This window comes from Sardina pilchardus, chromosome 13 (assembly GCF_963854185.1).
Source record: "Sardina pilchardus chromosome 13, fSarPil1.1, whole genome shotgun sequence".
In the NCBI taxonomy this organism is placed as follows: Eukaryota; Metazoa; Chordata; class Actinopteri; order Clupeiformes; family Clupeidae; genus Sardina; species Sardina pilchardus.
The window spans coordinates 10,812,160-10,833,690 of NC_085006.1; the positions used below are offsets into that span (position 1 = coordinate 10,812,160).

The 21,531-nt window shown below is 45.8% G+C and overlaps 1 protein-coding gene across 1 annotated transcript in view; it reads right to left on the reverse strand.

The window, feature by feature from the left end:
- The window catches only part of LOC134099727 (elastin-like), a 55,041-nt gene that overhangs the window by 9,206 nt on the left and 24,304 nt on the right, over positions 1-21,531 (reverse strand). Inside the window, exons 23-44 of the mRNA XM_062552714.1 lie at positions 12,415-12,459; positions 11,977-12,063; positions 11,681-11,719; positions 11,061-11,087; positions 10,113-10,169; positions 9,856-9,924; positions 9,271-9,318; positions 9,089-9,142; positions 7,790-7,819; positions 7,623-7,700; positions 6,059-6,091; positions 5,864-5,920; positions 5,608-5,712; positions 4,828-5,049; positions 4,658-4,690; positions 4,391-4,516; positions 3,975-4,061; positions 3,578-3,610; positions 3,388-3,471; positions 3,046-3,078; positions 2,840-2,929; positions 1,827-1,859 (exon numbers count right to left, since the gene is read on the reverse strand). Coding sequence (XP_062408698.1) covers positions 1,827-1,859; positions 2,840-2,929; positions 3,046-3,078; positions 3,388-3,471; positions 3,578-3,610; positions 3,975-4,061; positions 4,391-4,516; positions 4,658-4,690; positions 4,828-5,049; positions 5,608-5,712; positions 5,864-5,920; positions 6,059-6,091; positions 7,623-7,700; positions 7,790-7,819; positions 9,089-9,142; positions 9,271-9,318; positions 9,856-9,924; positions 10,113-10,169; positions 11,061-11,087; positions 11,681-11,719; positions 11,977-12,063; positions 12,415-12,459 — 1,470 coding nt within the window. The remainder of the gene's footprint in view (positions 1-1,826; positions 1,860-2,839; positions 2,930-3,045; positions 3,079-3,387; positions 3,472-3,577; positions 3,611-3,974; positions 4,062-4,390; positions 4,517-4,657; positions 4,691-4,827; positions 5,050-5,607; positions 5,713-5,863; positions 5,921-6,058; positions 6,092-7,622; positions 7,701-7,789; positions 7,820-9,088; positions 9,143-9,270; positions 9,319-9,855; positions 9,925-10,112; positions 10,170-11,060; positions 11,088-11,680; positions 11,720-11,976; positions 12,064-12,414; positions 12,460-21,531) is intronic.

Consider the following 21,531-nt stretch of genomic DNA (forward strand, 5'->3'; position numbering starts at 1 on the left):
GTAGGCCTAACAATAGACTGGGCTAAGGGCCCTAGAACCAGAAACCTTTGGGCTAAAGGCCCAGAAGAAGAAAACTGTGAAATAGGCTGTAGGTACTTGTTACATTGATTTAATTAACAATAACTGGCCAAAAACAGAGATTAGGTCAAAAGTCAGAACAAGTGGGTAAGTGTGACTGTAAGTGTTCTTTCTATTGCTATTTTGGGTCCTGAAATTATTTTGATATGTAGTTTGCCATAGGGCAGTAACGAAATCGTCAGATATTTCACAGAGAAGAATGGGTATGACGCAGAACTAAATGTTTGTAGGTAACTGTAGCCTACTTTTCAACGCTAATTATCTCGCGAACCGTTCATCATAGAAACTAGCGGCTAATGCCATTGGAAAGGTCAGGTTCTGCAGTTTCATGTGATATGCCTGTTATTTCGGTGCGATCTTCTAGCGCAGCAATATGACCGAGAAGAATGGGTGCGGCCGCGGCCGCATGGTGCGTCTCGAAGAGGGCAGAGAGGGTTTGCCGGCGGCCCGATGGTGATCTTCTCGCGGCCCGGTAGATTGAGAAACACTGTGATAGGGCACTGTTGTGGCTCGTGGGTAATGTAGTCTTTCATCGGTCTTGTGATGTTGTCTATTCTCGGGCCACTGTGACTGTCACTGCGTCGGATCAGTTTCAGTAAGTAGGCTACCGGAACGCAGAAAAAAGTGGCGGAACTCAAAAGACGAAAATACAGAAGTTCCGGAACTGCGTTCCGCTGCGTTCCGGCCCACTTCAAGCACTGACTATAGCTGATACACACATGATAGACTGAACACCTCATTAGTCATTACTTGGTGATAGGGATATTAATATAAAGATTCATTTGAGATACATTTCATCACACCAGTGGGGTATACTACGAATCTCGATTAGTGGGTTAGCGAGGTATGTTGCGCTCAAAGCCAGGGTATGCTGTCATACGAAAGTGGATTTGTTTTAGCGTCGCTGTATCACCATGGTATCTTATGCTCGCAACCGGTCGGGAGCAGGTTATGTGCTTAGTTATAGCTCAAATCGTGAAAAATCACCGCCCTCTGACCAATTCTAACCAATCCATTATCTTGAAAAACGAAGTTATCTCACGTGTGCTACTGTAATCTGTCAAACTTCGAACAGGTTCAGCCCCGCCTCTGCAAACATTTTGAATCTCGAAGGCGCTTTTAACTATGTTGCCCGTGGAAATATGTCACTACTATGGACGTGCATACCATGCACTATTTGATGACCATCGATTTTTTGATGTTATGGGTTAGACACTAAAAAAGACCACCCTAGATTTCTCTGCCGCTCATAAATGCGGAAGTAATCGTTGGTTAACCTAGGCTGTCTTGTGCGTCTCCACGTTTCCCGATTGGTCAAAGTCACCCCAACCACGAGAACGCGCACAGATCTGAGCTGAAAGCCTAGTTGGACAAATTCATCCTTGAGTGAGTTTCGTAGTACCACTCAACTCTGATTGCGACTTTCGTTTTTAGCAATCCAGGTTATCTAAAGAAAACCTGGTTATGTTCAACGAGATTCGTAGTATACCCCACAGGTATAAGATGGTAAATTCTTGTGGCTTTTTTGTACAAAAACATCTGAACAATCCCATTATTTAGTACCTCCTGCCCCGGCTCCTGGTACTGCGCCTGGTCCAGCCCCATAGCCTCCACCTGGAACTCCCCCTGCACCACCTGCACCACCTACAAATGCAACATGTGTCATTCAAAAAACTGGAAAGAACAACAACAACAACAACAACAACAAAAACCCACAGCGTTCTCAATATGCACAGAAGGCTCAGTACCGTATTTTGCTGCTTTCGCCGCAGGATTATACCCTGGAAATGAAAAAAAGACAATAAAGACATGAAATAAGTCTTCTCCCCCTAAAACCTGTAAAAACCTGCAACACACATCCTTTCATAACTATATCTGATAGCCTACACACATGATAGATGGAAACATCCCTGTAAAATATCAAATATAAATAAAATACAAAATTATGAAATATTACTTTGTAATAGGGATATTATCATAAACATCTGTACAATCCCATTATTTAGTACCTCCTGCCCCGGCTCCTGGTACTGCGCCTGGTCCAGCCCCATAGCCTCCACCTGGAACTCCCCCTGCACCCCCTGCACCCCCTGCCACACCTACAAATGCAAGATGTGTCATTCAACAAGCACTGGAAAGAACAACAACAACAACAACAAAAACAAAAACCCACAGCGTTCTCAATATGCACAGAAGGCTCAATATGAATAGAAAAGCCCTACCGTATTTTGCTGCTTTCGCCGCAGGATTATACCCTGGAAATTAAAAAAGAGAACAAAAAAATGAAATAAGCCTTCTCCCCCTAAAACCTGTAAAAACCTGCAACACACATCCTTTCATAACTATAGCTGATACACACATGATAGACTGAAATATCCCTGTAAAATAACAAATATAAATCAAATACAAAATTATGAAATATTACTTTGTAATAGGGATATTATCTAGGCTGGGTGAACCCTGCCTGAACTTCCGGGGAATTTGAATTTCGCCCGGCAGCTCAGGCTGGATACCAGCAGACCTATTTTCGCTGTTTACTGCCAGAATCTTTGGCTCCAATCAGAAACGGCCATACTCTAGTCCTGGCACGCTATTGGCCGGTGACGCGCCGAAAACGAAACTTCAGCGGCGCGAAGTGCAGTAGAAACAAAGCGCAGCCTCGCCAGACTAATGTTCAATCTTAAAAGATTGAGTTTAGTATGGTTAAAACCAGACTTGATATTATCATAAACATCTGTACAATCCCATTATTTGTTAGTACCTCCTGCCCCAGCTCCTGCCCCAGCGCCTGGTCCAGCCCCATAGCCTCCACCTGGAACTCCCCCTGCACCACCTGCACCACCTGCCACACCTACAAATGCAACATGTGTCATTCAACAAGCACTGGAAAGAACAACAACAACAACAACAAAAACAAAAACCCACAGCGTTCTCATAGATGGCTCAGAATGAATAAAAAAGCGCTACCGTATTTTGCTGCTTTCGCCGCAGGATTATACCCTGGAAATGAAAAAAGGGAACAAAGAAATGAATTAAGCCTTCTCCCCCTAAAACCTGTAAAAACCTGCAACACACATCCTTTCATTACTATAACTGATACACACATGATAGACTGAACACCTCATTAGTCATTACTCGGTGATAGGGATATTAATATAAAGATTCAAGATTGTCTTTATTACATTGCATTATACAGGTAGAAGAGAGTAAATTCTTGTGTTATTTATTTTGTACAAAAACATCTGTACAATCCCATTATTTGTTAGCACCTCCTGCTAAATAATAAATAGGACTTGTAAATGCATGCACCTCCTCCGGCGCCTGGTGCTACTCCTGGAATCCCTGCTCCTCCTCCCACTACTCCGGCACCACCAGGGACAAGACCAGCACCGCCTGGGCCGGGACACAGGGCACATATTCATAAAGACACTCAGCAGGTGACACCACATGATGCAGGGCCTGTTCTCCTTATGCTCTTTAGATGGAGAGGGGTACTTACCATATTTAGGCGGCTTGACTCCTCCCGGATATCCTGCAATGACACAGATACAGTAGATGATTTTAGCTGTGTGAGTGTGTGTGTACATGGGTGTGTGTGTGTGTGTGTGTGTGTGATTAAATGACTGTGTGTGTGTTTGTGTGTGTATGCATAGAATGATCTGATGAAATTATTTATAATAACTACTACTTCCACAAACTCTTATCCCTACTACAGTAATTTCATTGTGTATAAGATGCAGGACAGTGTTTTATGCAAGTTAAAAGAAACAAAACCACATTAACACCATATTAACTGCCCCCCCCCCCCCCCCTATATTAACCTCATAGCGGAAGAAATTTTGCAAAATCAATATATAAGCTGTGACTAGTCGGGAAATGACGGTAGATCTCTTTACCTCCTGCTCCAGGCACGACTCCAGTTCCAGGGATTCCTCCTGTTCCACCAACCACACCCGCACCACCTGGGACCGCTCCAGCACCACCTACAGAGAACAAATAACCACACGGCCCACAGCCTATTCAGCCTACCGCCAAGGGCAAGCATAACGTATTCAAGAATGGCAACGTTTGATTGCTTCATTGGATTGATGATTATTTACCATATTTGGGTAGCATGCACAGAGAATCTCTGCTACACAGGGTTAGTACTAGGAAGCGGTTGAAACTTGACAATCAGTTACATTTACAATAATACTACTACAATTGATGCTCAGTTACATTCACAACAGTACTACTACAAGTGACTCTCAGTGACATTTACAATAGTACTACATTTACAATAGTACTAAAACGACAATAAATCCCAAATTACCGTATTTAGCAGCTTTGGCCTGTGCCTGTGCCTGTGCCTGTGCTTGTGCCTGTGCTTGTGCCTGTGCTTGTGCCTGTGCTTGTGCCTGTGCCTGTGCTTGTGCCTGTGCTTGTGCCTGTGCTCCTCCTAAGGAACAAATAACAATACAGCCATCATGCTTCAGGTGTTCCCACAGTCCATTCAGTCGCAGAGGCAGCAACATCCCAAAAGATATTCAATAATGGCAAAGTTTGATTGCTTAATTTTAATTGGTGATTATTTACATACCATATTTGGGTGGTTTCCCACCAGCTCCATACGCTGGATAAGAAGAAAAGATGAAATTAGTACAAGTAGTAGAGTATTACTTAAAGTGTGTACCGGTGCATTACAAATATCCACATCAAAGTGAATAATATATCAAAAGTAATTCAATAAAAAAGAGTCAATTCTCTGACCTCCACCAGGATAAGCACCACCTGCTCCAGGATAAGCACCACCTGCTCCAGGGTAAGCACCACCAGCACCAGGATATGTGCCACCGGCACCAGGATATGCACCACCGGCACCAGGATATGTGCCACCGGCACCAGGGTAAGCACCACCTGCGCCAGGGTAAGCGCCACCAGCACCAGGCACAGTGCCAGGACCGCGGTATCCACCAGCACCACCCGCAGCACCTGCGTCATAAGGAAGCACACCTCAACACTTATGCATGCACGAGGAACCTCTGCTACACTACAGAGGGATCAGCACTGGGTGGGCCGGTTCAAAATTGACACCCAGTTACATTTACAATAATACTTCTACATTTGACTCTCAGTTACATTTACAATAGTACTACTACAACTAACTCTGTTACATTTACAATAGTACTACTTCATGTGACTCTCAGTTACATGTTGTGTATTCAGTCCTGTTATGTGCTGTTCCTGCCATTCCACCACGCCATCAGAGGGCGCACTTACTCTGGTTGATACTACAATGTAATGTGATTTGAAGTGCAGAATAATCAGATATTCATATTTGATCAGATCATTTGTGAATGTTGTGTGAACTTCCTGCTCGTCTCGTTCCTTTTATGAAAATTATACCAGTGAGTACAATTCTAGAATAGGAAAATTTACAATAGTACTACAACAAGTGACTCAGTTACATTTACAACAGTACTACTACAATTGACAATCATATTCATACTGTATACAATAGTACTAAAATGCCAATAAACCCCACATTACCATATTTAGCAGCTTTGGCCTGTGCCTGTGCCTGTGCTTGTGCCTGTGCCTGTGCCTGTGCTTGAGCCTGTGCTTGAGCCTGTGCAGCACCCAGTGCTCCAACTCCTGCAGATTAAAGGCAGACGAGACGGTGACAATGCAACAGAGTAAAAAAAAAAAAAACACACACACATTTTCATATGGTAAAATAGTCTTTCCATTACATTTACGTCTGCATTGTACATTGCAAAGCTTTCTTAGTGACGGTAGTACTAACCAGTTCCTGTAGGATAGCCAGGCTTGGTCCCTGCTCCGCCCCCAAAGCCACCATAACCTGACGCACAGAGAATAAATCATGCCATGCCGTCAACAAATGAACCGTTTCTAGCATCTGTGGTTTTCAGAGCTCATAAGTGAGATGTGAATAATAATGTATAGTAAAGTATTCTCAAGCATAGTAAGTGTGCTGTACCATATGGCAGCTTGCCACCAGCATACGCATTGCCTGGGGAACAAAGGCAAGAAGTGAGAACATACACAATCATTTGCATACAACATACTTCATTCTATTCATAATAGCATAGCATAGTTTGTCTCCAAGCAGCCAGGGTTAACAGAGCTAATTGCTATTTAGTAGATGCCATCTTTTACTCCAAAAATATACTTAACAAACAAAAGTGCGTATAGCTGCGTGTCTGCTACAAAGAAGGAATGCAGTACAGTGATATCACTATGGCACACTAGAATCCATGGTGATCCCATCTTAGTGCAATAGTGGGAAGCTGAAAAGCAATATATATATAAATAAATACATTTGCCGTGGCTGCACACTATTCATTCCTGTAAGAGGCTGAACGCTCCAATTGCAATCAAATGGCAATTATCTATGGAACGCCATTACTCCTCCTTAATTGGTTGAGAGCTCGCACATAGTTGGAAATAATTTCTGCTGGAGTTCCCCTTCGTTGCAATCTCACCCCATTTAAATTGTTAATGTCATTATTGACATGAGTTCATCCTTTATCTTTGTTTTTCATGCCTTGTTAATCAAAGGCTAAAGCTGATTTACAATATTTATCAAGCTGAAACAACACAGCTTCTCGCTTGATTAACTTCAACAAGGGCCATTCTTAAAGCCGAGCTGTAGCGGCTAATTGAAGCCTCCTCGCACACAAGCTTCATTCATACGACCCTTACGCGCACAATCGCAATCATGACCGCTTAAACGCATCGCGTTGTCCGTATTATCTTATCACTACTGCTATTAATAATGCGCTCTACTGGTATCTATGAATCTACGGTAATCAATCAGATATTGAGCCAAAGCGTGTTCTCGGGTCCCTAAGGTGCGTGTTATCTACAGTAGGTCTATCAGACTGGTTCTCCATTCTAGCAGCCCCTTACAGTAATGGGATAGATGCACTTCAGCTGAGGATGAAGTCAGGGTTTAGTCTGCGTCTATGTCAGCTATTCTTTAGGAACTATTTTGAGCCTGACCGTATGTACTGTATCACTCTTATTGTAAGACCACTGAGCAAACCATCAGAGAATATGTTTCAATAAACATAAAGAGTTCCAACCTCTCAGATGGTTATGGTATTTAGAAGACACTTGATGAAAGTGGTCTCGAAAAGAGATAAATACATACACCAGCACTGCGCAAGATAAACGCACCATACATAACCTGTGGCTGGTACCCATAGAACTGCATTTGTCCATACTGGGCCATATGTCTATACAGTGGGTGTATATATGCTGTTTGGGTCACAGTTAAGAACACATAAGCATTAAGTGCGTGTGTTTCATCATATGCATGACGTACAGCAACATTAAGACTTTTTTTTTTAAATGAACATCAATTCAAACGTTAATACGACTCAACAAAGCCTAGTTTTGCCAGGGCTTGGTGCTTCAAGTGTTGCCTCATAAGAGGAAATGTGAATGCAAATGTAAATAAATATGAAGTATGCATTGTCCAACCCTGTTTCCGAGTTGTGATGCTGTGTAAAACGCTACATAAAACTGAACTGGCGTACCTTGTGTTTTGGGAGTCTTCAGAGGATATCCATGGAATACTCCAGGCTGCATTTGACCACCATAACCCCCCCGACCACCTGCATTGGAACGCCGGGAATTATATAAGCAAACAATCTCCAACTCTTAGACTGAGTAAACTCTTGTTTGAGAAAAATAAGCATATTACCAGCCCCAGGTCCTGCTTGTCCTGCACCGGCTGCAAACCAAAGAAATGGCACATGAAATGTCAACACATCAACAGGAATTGGCAGTTCAAGTGCTTATCTAATTTCCACTATTTGGTTGTGATTGGCTGGTGTGGTCTGGATTGGCCGGTCCATAAAAATCCGATCAAGGTGGCCTCAGTTGTTGGAAAGACGAGGCATGATTCACAGACATTCATGAGTGACAAGTAGTTTACAACGTGGCTGCTCAAAAACAAATGTTAGAATTCCTTCATATATCCTTCAAAGGCCAATAAATTAGCCGGTCTCAAAAACAACGGACATGACGGAATGTCTTGGCAGTTTCGTGCACCAAGAACAATAGCGCCAATCAACGGGCAACACAAACCGGTTGCCTTGCAGGGGCACACCATGAACATCTGTGTGTTCCCAGCCTAGATTGTGTCAAGTTGGTCTACATGCACACGTGCCATCCAGACGTGTCTCATCATCTCTGTGCTATTCAAGCCTTGAGCTATGACGTTAAAACCGGTTCCATTCCGGTCAATAATGGCCATTCTTTCACTTAGTCAGAATGAGAAAAGAAACACAAATCAAGGCCAGAGACAGGAGCGGTGCTGTGAGCAACGTCAGCCAACGTCTCCCTCTGCATGGCCTCACACAGCAGTGCAGCAGTTGCACAGCCTATTACCAACCAAAGCAATCACCTTCCCCTCTCTTTCCGCGTAGCATTGCGCATAAATAGCCAATCATAGTGCAAGTGTCCATCAAGTATTGCCTATCAACCGCAAGTGCAAAATTGCATCTTCACATGAATGAACTGTATCCCACATACAGATTTTTAGATAACAATACATGTACGATATTGCTACAGTATTTGACCAAATGACAGGGAAATTCATTTCATTCTGTTTGACCACATGTCAGTAAAATGACTTGCTATTTGAACAGCTTCAGGGGAAACAGGCCTTAGACCGTGGCTGGCTTTCCTTTGTCTAGATATAGCGCAGATAGGCAGCCACCATCACAGTACTTACTGTAAGTGACTGTGACATTTTGGATTTCCTCCTGGCACAGACAAATACATATATATATTTAATTTTTAGGGAGTGGGCCTTTTCCGGATTTGGTTCTTTAGCGATCTTGATATTAAATATTATAAAATACAGATGTCGTTAAAACGCCACAGCAGAAGAATGCATGGTTTTGACCTTAATAAATCCCAAATGCAAACACCATTAGCCCTGATAGAGATCTAAATATCCTAATGTTGATATAAATGGAGAAGATGAAGCAATTACCAGACTTTGGTTTGAGTCCAGTTCCCGTTGCAACACCGGGAAGCACCCCGTAGCCTGTTGAGAATTAACATCAGTGTTTATGCCTAAAATATACAAGTGCATTTGCCAAGACAAAGATAAACACGATTAGTGCATTAATTGGTTTACATTTCTGATTAGCTCGACAGCATTAGTCATATCACCTTGTCCTGGTGCAACTCCACCTTGGTATGGTCCTGGCACGCCGACACCTGTTAAAATGAATTTGATGGAAGAGAAACACCGTTAACCAACTGTAAATATATCACCGGCATAGACAAAATATCTCCAAACTCACACAGAGATAGAGAAACCATTCCTTGCACTCTCTACCCTTCAAGTCTTCAGCAGTGTTGTAACATTCTGCTTCACTGTAACACTCTGGCAAACACCGTGCTATAATGCTAACTTGTTAATTGAACTGAACAGCACCACCTGTCCATACTTTGTATTATATCACATAATACCTTTCAGCTTTTTTGCACTTCTGGTTAAATACAAACTGCATTTGTTGTCTTTGTATTTGTACTCTGAACAATGACAATGAAGTTGAATCTAATCTAAAACTGAACTGAACTGAACTGAACTGAACTGAACTGAACTGAACTGAACTGAACTGAACTGAACTGAACTGAACTGAACTGAACTGAACTGAACTGAACTGAACTGAACTGAACTGAACTGAACTGAACTGAACTGAACTGAATTGAATTGAATTGAATTGAATTGAATTGAATTGAATTGAGAACCTGGTACAGGCTTCTGAGGCTTTCCACCAGCACCTCCTCCAGGCAACCCAGTCTGGGGAATGACTGGCACTGGTGGAGCAAAGGGCAACAGTAAGTAACACACATCATTATGCATGATTGATATGTGCTAACAGGCTATTGATATGGAACATATTCAGACATACAGTAGTGTATAGTTTGGGCAAAATGAGAGCTGTCGTGATTGCTGCTGGTTTTTAATGACGTGATCTGGCAGGGCGGCCGGCTCTGTGTCTTACCTCCTCCAGTGCCACCAGCGCCAGGCCCAGCACCTCCTGCACCTCCTGCTCCAGGGCCTTGAAACACACACACACACACACACACACACACACACACACACACACACACACACAACCACACAAATTGGGCGTGAGAAGAATACTTCATACTTCTAAAAGGTGAGGGCCGTCACAAAAGATATACAACAGTTCAACCGTAAAGACGCACAATGGCTTTAAAACGAGCTCCATGATGGAAAGACGATTACTACACTGCATGACGCTTTGCTAAAAAAGACACACAAATGGTTCTGCTTTGCCCTTTGCTTCTCATGGAATGCCTTATGGGCCTTTCTCGAGCCCAGAACAAGGAAATGAGCTGTGGGCTCTGGTCTGCAATGTTTGGCAGCGGAAGCTTCAAAGCATTCGTTTATATTTCCCTCAACCTCTCGATCGAGCCGAAATCCCTCGCAGCACAACATCACTTCCAACGACTTTGGAGGAAATTCTGAAGTAATGCACTGAAACTCGAGCGAAACGCTCCAAAGACCAGAGCGCTCTCACGAAACATCTAGGGGCGACAGACGTAATGCTGCGTCTGAATGAGGCCTTTATCTCCAATTCTGTGTTTTTGAGCCGCTTGTTATTTGACATGCCATCAAAATACAGCACAAGGACACAGTTGGATGTGTTGCCAGACAAGTCAAAGCTGAAATCATTTGTTTAAGCGTAAGCTGTCACACTGATATTTAGGTCTGGTGAAATGACACTGAACAGCTCCAAGCGTGGACAAGAATTTGAGTTACTTATTCATGGTGAGCAATTCATTTAGCTCATTTCAGTATACATAAAGTACCTGAATAAACTTGTCAAAATGTCAAGGTGAAAAGGGCAGCCAAGTACATCTAAATACATGTCACAGTGACAAGCATTTTAATAATTAAGATGGAAACATTAAGGTTGCTGTACCTCCTTTTCCAGGTTTCACACCAGCTCCTATGAAAGAAATAACATATTTATACAGCGATCCAATACACACACAGTGAAGAGAAACATCTTACACTGTAAACATGACAATAAATGAAACACTATCAATGGTTTGTTTTATGTGCCTACTGTACGTGTAGATCATACTGTAATATCAAATTATTTGATGACCATGGAAGCACATTAGTTCACAAGGTCGATGACCTCCCGAATCCTTACTGATGAGTTTCACCAACCACCAGTGTATCAATAAAGACACTGTTTGCTGACCATTAGAATATACAGTAGGGTCTGGGTATTACTCTATGAACAGACTATGTAACTGGTGGAGCCTATACTAACCTACAGTGTACTAGGCATCGGCCTCCTACATGTACTGTACACAATATAGTTCTTCTATGTACACGATATAGTTCAGAATACCAGTTTTCCAGAAATATATGACATGACTATCATTACATTTAAGTTCATGGACTATAAAAGTAATTTATAATCACTTGTTGAGCTTGATTTAAAATATACACACATTCCAAGTATAGCCCCAGTGAGGTATATAAGGGTTCTTGTTATGAGGAGTCTAAGGGGGAAACAGTTCAACTCACCTCCTCCAGGGACTCCTCCTCCACCAGCACCTCCAACACCTACAATTATGGATTAAGTAGGATACCAGCATTAAAGAAGCAGGATAGAACATTCTATACATTCTAAGTGGATGGGTCAGTGACACGGCACTGTACTGCACCTGGCACTGATTGATTGGGTACACAGTATACACTACCTGTTATGACCCATTTATCTATTTGTATTTTGATGGCTCTATCCAGATATACACAATATCAAAACATCACAAAAATCAAATCAATCAGAAAATGTTTTTTTTTTATGTGTTTAAACTCACCAGGCTTCTGGCCTCCTGCTCCAGCACCAGGGTAGAAGCCTCCATAGGGGTTGTAGCCTCCATAGCCTCCATAGCCCCCATAACCACCTGGAGTGAGACGAGCAGCAGAGTCAGCCACATCACGTCACAAGACAGATCATCACACTCTATCACTGTATTTTTCAGGGAGCATATTTGTAATGCATTTTCGTGTGTATAACTGGGTACTATGGTGTGACCTTCCGGGAATATCTGACCAGTAGTTTGTATTCAGTAAACTATATAAATGTGTAAGAATACATTTAGCATTTAATCAGTCCTGTAGTTTCTCACACCCTAGTCCAAGACCATAAAAGTGAGGTGATTTTAGCAGGTTCCAACCCACAGGAACACTGCTGGAGGGGAAATAAAAAAGACCAGAGCTTTACTCGATCTGCGTCTGCTCTTTAAATACATCACCTCCTGGCCTGTAACCCCCTCCGAGCCCTCCGTAGTTTCCATAACCTGACCAAGGAGCAGGAGGAAAAGAGCGGAAGCGAGAGGTTAGAGAAACACCAAACATTAGGAAGCTGTGTGGGCATGTCAGACACATTACAGAAGCGGAGTGAAGCAGGGCGAGTCTTGAACATTCCGGCTCCAACTCAGCGGCTCTTTTCAGCAGGCGGCGTTGGAGGAGCACGGGGGCCTTATCTTTCCACAAACACCAGATGGAGCACTTAAGTTGCGGGACTAAACAGTGTGCCGTGTGTGTGTGCGGCGGTGCGCGCGCTCACGCTCCCGGCTGCCTGGGAAGGCCTCTGGGTGGTGTGGAGATTGAGGCTTGCCAAAGCACTGCTGACCAGACTCCCCCCCCTGTCTCCCCGGAGCGAGTGTGTGTTTAAGATTGCGGTCTGTGTTGATGGTGTGTGGCAGGAGCGAGGAAAAAGGGCAAAGCCAGACAGAGAGAGAGAGAGAGAGGACACACACACACACACACACACACACCACTGTTTGTCTTTTTGCGATGATGTTTTTTTTCACTGTTGTGGCTTTGTGTTAGTGTGTGGGATGAGCCGACAGCCTAAAGCTCGGCACAGTGGGCTCATAATCACGGGTGGGTGCGACAGAGAGAGAGAGAGAGAGTACACATTTGCACAGACTAAAACAGAACCACTGGGACCTTCTCGACCTGTGCCATCGCACTTACCTCACCTGCAATATGTCTGCAACAGGGGCCTTTCTGCCGCACATGTGCACTTAACGCACACTCTCCTGGCCATGACCAGGAAACAAAGTGCATTAAAAACGCTGTGCGTCGAGTGGCTGGGGGTCTGAACCTCTTCCAGATGGCGGAGAGTTCGAGTGCAGAAAGGTGGCTGCTGCACTGTAAGCATGACACATTCCAGACCCGTGAGACAGTGGTTCTGTTCAGCTGTTGTGGCATTTTTGCTATTCAGAAGCCTCACATGTGCCGAGCGGACTTTTTTTCTCCCCCCCCCCCGGTCCAAGCAGGAGAAAAACGGCCCGTGGGCCGCTGCGGACCAGGCTCCCGCTGCGCTCGGACATAAAACGCACACCCTGGAGTGGACGACATGACCCCGGGCAAGACCAATTCATAAATCAGCGACGCTAGCACTCGGGAGCCAGGTGCATGAGGGAATCTGAAGCGAAAGTTGCAGTAGCGTGACTCTGACCCACAAATGGAAAACGAATCGCAGCCTTTGGCAGAGGGGGAGCAGCCTCGAGGCACGTTAGCAGGGGATTAATAGGCCAAGGGTAAAGTTCTTTTACAAAAATATACCTCGATATAAATAAAAAGGCCTATATGCAGCGCGATATGATAGCGAACGTGCGCAGCGAGGGGCATGCATAAAGCGCCTTCACACTCCACAAATCTGAACACGCGCGCTGACGTCTGCCAACGTCTGGACATCCAGCTCCCTGGAGACGCATCTCAACGCCATGTCCGCGCGTCGACATCTCGGAGAAGAGCCCTCGCTGGCACGTGGTGAGGTCGGCCGAGACGGGCCACCCTGTCGATAGCTCATCACGAACGCGGCTGATCTTACGAGCGGAGGCAGATAGCCCTCACTCAGCATGCCGACGAGCGAGCGCTCGTCGAGGGGTAGCAGCGCTACGCTCCCGGGGGAGTCTGCGAGCGCCGGGCCAAGCACGGCTGGAATGTCTGACTGGCAGCCAGCTCGCGGCTCGCCCGGGCTGAAGGACCTGGAGTGGACAGGAGTTACCTGTCAATCACGCCGGCCCACCTGCGCTCGGCGCTGGAACTCACAGCGAGGGCCACATGCGGCTCTCTGGAACGCCGTGACAAAAAGCAGAGGCTGATAATCCTTCATCGGAACATCCACACTTCGATCAAAGTCAGGCAGACAGACAACGAAGAGAGAGAGAGAGAGAGAGAGAGAGAGAGAGAGAGAGAGAGAGAGAGAGAGAGAGAGAGTTAGAGAGAGAGAGTCCATTCCTGACCCAATCAAAGTCAGGCAGACAGACAGATGGAAAGATAGAGAGCGAGAGAGTGAGAGAGAGCGATAGAGAGAGAGAGAGAGAGAGAAAGAGAGAGTCCATTCCTGACCAAACATGGACGGAGTGAAGTCCGTCTGCTTTGCTATTTCTTAGTCCCGTCTCAAACATCTCCAGACTCATTAGCTCTTGCGCTGCATTCTGGAGATATGCTGGCTCAAACAAGGAGATACAGTATGTCTGCTCACACAAACAAGGAGATATGTCTGCTCACACCAACAAGGAGATATGTCTGCTCACACAAACAAGGAGATCTATTGGCTCACACCAACAAGGAGATTGTCCGCTAACACAAACTAGCAGATATGTTAACTCGCACATTGTGTACTGCGGTGCACATTTGCTTTGGACGCTGCCACCAGCTGTTTGCTTAAATGAGGCATTCACATGGATATTAAATGTAGTTTTTTTTTGAGAGTGACCTTGAGTGTGAATTACAGTATGCGCTCACTTCACAACAGCGCCGCTCCCATGTTTAGTTGATTAACTTCTTGATCACTCATTGAGCAGATCTGAAGTGAAAGCCCTGAAAGGCTCTGCAAGCAAATAATGGCAGGACCTCGCGTACGCCTGGAGCAACAGTGAGCCAGGGATTCCTTTTTTTACAGCACAACAGAGACAGGAAACAGCCAAAACGCAGACGCGAACCTTTTTTCCAAGGTATCACGAGGTGGCTGATCCGGTACTGTGTGAATCATACTTTCCCCTCAATATTAAAAGGTATTAAGCTCCTCTCACAAGGTACGCTCCTTATTATTCCCGCACATTCTATTCTCCAGTGACGGGAGGGTTGCCATTTCATGTGCAGCGCGAGCAAAATATACGGAATAGAGCAATCGTGCGCTGTAAGTTAAGCCAGCATACACTCAGCTTGAACCTGAATCATTAGCATTGACTGCAGACATATAATCTCTATTGTGTACACTCTTTGATGTTCCCTGCACAGCGATATTAGAAAGCTAGCAAAAATTGCTATTGCAAAAAAAAATTGTGTTATTTGGAATTGCTTTAGCTAATTACCTTCATATCCATCTGGGATCAATGAATTTGGAGAGACTACATCTACTGGTGTTAGTTTCTCAAATATTCTTTTGAAAACTAGAGCCCAAGGCAATAAGACAAGGCTTGAAAATCGCATATGGATATATTGTGTCTACCCCTTTAACCTCTGCTTGGTTTTAGGCAAAGCTCTTTCATGACTTGAATTCCTTCCTTATTGATCTGGATGAACTACAAACACATCAACAGGAATTTTGCCCTTTTTATTCCCGTCTCATTCCATCAGTGATATCCAGTCTCACTGACCAGCGCACCAGACCTGAAGTGTTAAAAGCTGTTGGCAGACAGAGCCAAGAGTGAAGACACTGGAGCCGTACACCCTCCGCGCCCCCCCCCCCCCCCCGAATCCTCCCTCCGAATCCCACCTCCCCATCCCCCCACCTCCACCCCAACCCCAGGCTTTCTTCTGGAACAGCTGGGGCTGGTGAAGGATTTAATTTAAGAGAGCGGAGAATTCCATGGCTGCCATCCATGTGACTGACTACAGCCACGGGGAGCCGACTACAGGGCCTTTGGAATCCGACGGGGCACGGCGAGGCGCGGGACCGATCTCTGAGATCTCTCTCCGCTCGGCTGCACTCTATCCCTCTTCGCCCGAGCCCCGCCACCAGCCGACCAGCGCAGCCCACCACCCCCCCCCCAATCTTCCCAGAGACGCCCACAGTCATGGAAATCAACCTGAGGGGTCTTGCCAGCCAAAGGAACCGAGGGGGAACAATAACGACATACAGAGCACTCACGACCATGAATCATCGCGCTGGCCCGCTCGGCAAGCCAAGCGTGGAGCAAAAAACCACCGCAGCCTGGCTCCCGCCGCCGCATCCCCGAGGTCCATCTGTATTAAATATGCGTCAAGCGAAGCTATTCTTGCTCAATCAGGAACGACTGTGGCTAAGGAATACAAAACATCAACTAACAATCAGCTTGCCAGTCAATCATAGCCCTGAGAACAGAAAAACGGCTGAATGTGAACACGGATGGTGCTGTATGAAGGCATGACTTAGCTTTTTTTAAAAGAGTTTAAAACCTCTGGTTTAGCTCGGTGATTAATCTTCTACAATCACTGAGGAGCATGCTTTTTGCTTTGGGGCCCGATGACTGATAAATAAGTGTGTTGTCGTGTGCATAAACCAGAGCAAAATAGCTCACACACTGCCAAATGACTCCTTGGATGTCCTTGGTGATTGCAAAGTCCTCAGCAGATTACAGTCTGTGCTCTGTCGTGATTTTGCAATCTCAAAGGCATCAACCATTAGCTGTTTTCTTTAATAAACCCGCGCATACAAAAGAAGAGCACAGTGTCTTTCAATATATTGAACTTAACCACAAATTGGAGTAGAGCACTGAGCAATCTGCAAGAGAGCCCTTGCTGCCCTTGATGGTTGATCTCTGAGAGAAGATACAGGCCTAGCATTCCTAGAGTCCATGAATGGTTCCATGACACATTACCTGTGTCACAGCACTCGGAGTCACATTTTTTTTTCAACTTCTGAGCGGTTGACCTCCCCTGACTCTGTCGTGTCGAGTGTTGGACGTGCTCTCGCTGTGCAAGCTGATCTCTGCACATGCTGGAGTGATTAAACATGTATGCTGCTTCGACGGTGACAACAAAATACGTTTTTTGAGGCTGAGCAGTCTCGCTTTGTTTTTTTTTGTTCACTTACTCCTTCATCTGTGAAACAATGGCACAATTGGCGAGTGCTCCCAATACTTTGACCCAGAAAAGGTTGAGGGGACTGTCAGACTGTCAGCTAGTTTGTGAATGCGGCAAGGCATTGGTTTCAATCTGTGGGTGTGTGTGTGTGTGTGTGTGTGTGTGTGTGCGTGCGTACGTGCTTTTTGTGGTTCAGTTTGAGTTTGTGCCTATCCAGTCCATCGTGCCAGCAGAATGCAGTGCGAGTCGGAGCACGGCCTTGGCTCTCCCGGGCCGCTTTTCTGTTCCGCTGTCGCGTTCGATGATCGTGAGTTTCGTAATGAAAGAGGGGACTGTTTTGGGGCCACTGCCGAGAGCGAGAACGAGAACGCAATCCTGCAATCGCTTTTGCGTGTGTGTGTGTGTTGCTCCGTTACTACATTAATGCCTTACACCCCCTACAAAGTCTGGTCGACAGAGAGAACGAGAGAGAGAACGAGAGAGAGAGAGGGAGAGAGAGCGCACAGAGAGGACCCACATCACTCGGCAAATGGCTCCCATTAACAGGGCCTGCGTAAAACGAGCCATTATCCTCATGTGGATTACAGCAATGCCACCGAGGCGAGGCGAGGCCAGGCTGACGTCTCCCACAGCCTCCACTGGAGAGCTCTCCCGCCCGCCCCCCTGCCCCCCCCCCCGCCCCGCTTCATCACACTGGGCCATTATTGGCTCGGTGAAGGCGGTGGTCAGAAACAGCAACACAACTGCAATAAATACCCTCTGCCCGTGAAACCAAGATGCCCATTAACATGCCATTTTGGTTTTCCATCTTACGCGTGACAGCTTGTTTAGAGGACGGTAGTGCTGCTTGGGTCGCTGGCTCGACGTCTCGTCAGCTCATTGGCTCATTGACATATCAGCATGTTAACGGGCATTTTTATACACGCGCTAAAAGGGTGTTGGCAAAACCCCTCCCTCAGCTCTTTGGCCCATTTGCTTTTGTTTATTTTCTGTTTGAGAGCAGAAGGGTTTCAAGCAAATAGTTTACTAGGCGCACGTGAACATATTAATCACGGCTGTTATGGTGTAAAACGCTGCTCATCTCGCACACCCAAACGTTACCCTCTTCTCTAAAGAACAGGGACGCATTACTCACACTCCACGGCACTTTACTTTGGCGCAGAGGCGAGCCACAAATATCTCCTCATTTATTTCTATTATTTATCATGTCTTAAGGAAAAGATATGGTGCAGATCTATCACCCGCTCCTCCCCCCCAAAAGAGAGGGAGAGAATCTGTCAATAAAAGAGCCAGCTGCAATGGTATTTGAAGTTGGCGCACGGAGTTACACTCACCAGATGGTCCACATATGCATGCGCCACTTGTCTGCTGAATACCTTTTTGACAAGTCAAGTCTGCAAACTGATAAATAAACAGGTCTCGCTCCCTTGCAAAAAAAAAAAAAACGAAATGACTCACGCTCTCTGTAGACGTGACAGTGTTTTACATTTCCATGTTAACTGACGTGGAAAGAGTCACTGTTTAAAAAATGAGGTTTGCAACTCTGTCCCGGCAGGAGAACGGCGGACTTGGAGCCAATTACAATGAAGCAGCACAGCGCTTTGCGAGTTGCTTGACTGAACAACCGAAAACCCTTTCATCCCGATGCCACGAAAAAGAACTGTCGCTGCTTCTCTGTTGGAGAGCTTTGATTTGGCGGCTAGATAGATCACCTTTTTCTAACATTTCAGCATACACACACACACACCAAAGGATAACAACTGAAAAACCTCAAGAACTTGTTTTTTTTGTTGTTGGGAAGTAGAGAACTGTAAGTATAAATAATGAGCTTATGATGTGGAGTATAAAGACAAACTGTAGGAGGATATACTGTATGTTTACTGTATAGTATGTGTAGTCCAGATGTTACATTTTAAACACAGGCCCTCTGATATATATGCCACAATTCCAATCGGAGTCCATAATCACAGTTAGGTCAGGGTGATCTATAATTTGGGGTTATAGACATCTATTGGACAGCATCCGTGTAAATTAGATAATCCATAACCTAATTTCCCAAGGGCAAGTCGATGCATGGATGTACTGTCAAGACCACGGGAATAAGCACAGGCATATTTTAATGATGACCATATTGGGGGACGCTCTTGCCAAAGAACAAGAGATGCTTGAGTATGCGGATAACATTTCTCTCATCAATCCATAAACAACACATTAGTCTCCCGGAAAATTTGACCTAAAAAGCACTGTCTGTCCAGAGCGGTTGGCAAGTGTTGCAGAGACACAGGCCACAGAGTCAAGCGCACAGAGGATGTTTCAGAGCAGCGTCTGTACCCCAGAGCAAGCTACTTTAACTCTGCTCCATAATGAAAGCATATGAAAAACAACCCTAAGAGAGAGAGAATTAATGGCTCCCTTTGTCAACGTGAAGGAACGAAGAAAAGAAAAAAAAAACATTCTCTCTCACTCACTCACACACACACAGAAAGACACAGGGTGTGTGTGGAGAGCCGGACAAGAATTCTGAACAAGGAAAACAAACAATGGCCCGCAGAGCTAATCTAAGCTAAATTGTACGCCTAAGCCTCTTTAATATGAAAACTTTCCCTCACGGTTTCCAGTTTCTGCTTCCCAAACCCTGGCGCTTCAAACCCCCCCCCGTTGGTGGTGGTCCGTTCCAGGCAGATGAGAGGAGCGAGGGAAGAGGAGGAAGATGAGGAGGAGGAGGACGGAGGAGGAGGAGGACAGAGGAGGCTCGGGCCAGTTGGGCTGGGTTGGGTTGCGGGGGGACTTGTCGCTGAGGCCTCCCTCTGTGAGGAGTGGACAGGCTATTATTCACAATCAGGGGCCAGCGGCAAGCGCCTGGAGGACAGGTCTGAGGCCCGTAACGAGAAGCACATGTGCTCCGCGGCCTCCTCTCCTTTGCTCATCTGCCTGGCTGCGTCCGTCCGTCCGTCCGTCTGTCTGTCTCTCTCTCGCTCTCTCCTTGTCGTTTGTTTCTCTTCTCCTCTCTTCCCTTTTGCACTCTGTCTTCCTGTGGCTCTCGCTACTCCATCTCCCATTTCCCTCCCTTTTTCTTTCCCCCCCTCGCGCACACACTCACTCTCGCTCCTTTCTTTCCCTCCCTCCCTCCCTCGCGCGCTCTCTCTCTCTCTCCCCTTACCTTGTTTCCCCTTCCTCCGCCGAGGAGGCCAAGCCGGAGCGCGTCTGGTCGGCAGCGACAGCGAGCGTTTGCCGTCTCCCGTTCCAAGAGCACAGCTGCATGCGTTTGTCTCCAGGCCTCGGCCCAGCCGTTTCTACAGTACACTGAGCCTTTTCTCTGCTCCGCGGCTCCCAGCTACAGTGCAATTAATCCCATTAGATTGGCACGAAACGCTTTGCCATGACTAACAAATTGGGCTGCGCGTCTGCATCTCTATCGGTCATCACTTGCAGGTAATGAAATTACCGCCGGGACCATAATCAAATAACGACAAAAATGGAGGCCCTGTTTTGTGTCCCATGGACTGAGGTAAGTTTCGGTGACAGGAAAGCCTGCGGTTACCAATTTTGTTCTGGAGGGGGGGGGGGGGGTCTGTGTTCCTCTGCTGCCGTGGGCTGCTTCAGCAACTGAGAGCAAACATTACTTTTCACTTTTTCAGCCATCTGTCAAACTGCTGATGACAGGATGCCCCGTTAGCTCATTTCTTTTACGAGGCCTGCTGCGGGCCAAAGACTGATTCATATGTCAGAAGGCCGCTGATAAAAGACTTTTCGGGAGGCATCAACAAGGTGGATTTCATCCATTCAATTACTCAATTACAAACAAGGAGTTGTGTGATGTGAGCATTATCTCACGTGCTGACTCACTCGGAGCAACAACAAATCAAAGTCACAGGTACGGGCCAAAAAGACATCTAAACGACGTGATCCCAACAACAGTCCAGCGGACCCACACCCATGATGGTGACAGAGTGGAGGGGAGGAATTACCTAAACCTTACTGGCAGCCTTAAGATTCATCAGTCAAGAAGGACCACTGCGGGAAAACACTCCGCCTGTACTTTGAAGTGCATCACGCGCGCACTTTTTTAACGACACTTCGGCAACGCTCGAGAAAGCACGGCTATCGGGGACCCGCCGGTCAGCGCAAAACCAAACACAGACTTCATCGTTTACTTCATCGGTCGGCCTGCGCAACATATTTTCCCCTGTTTTGTCGACGTGAGTCACTCTTGACTAATTCGGCGGAATACCGACAGTGACCTCACTTGACCTCTTCTCCGCTGAAATGAACCTGCCTCTCATTACTCTCTCCCTTTGTGTATTGGGTGGAGCTGTGGAAACATTTATATTTGTACACCACTGGGC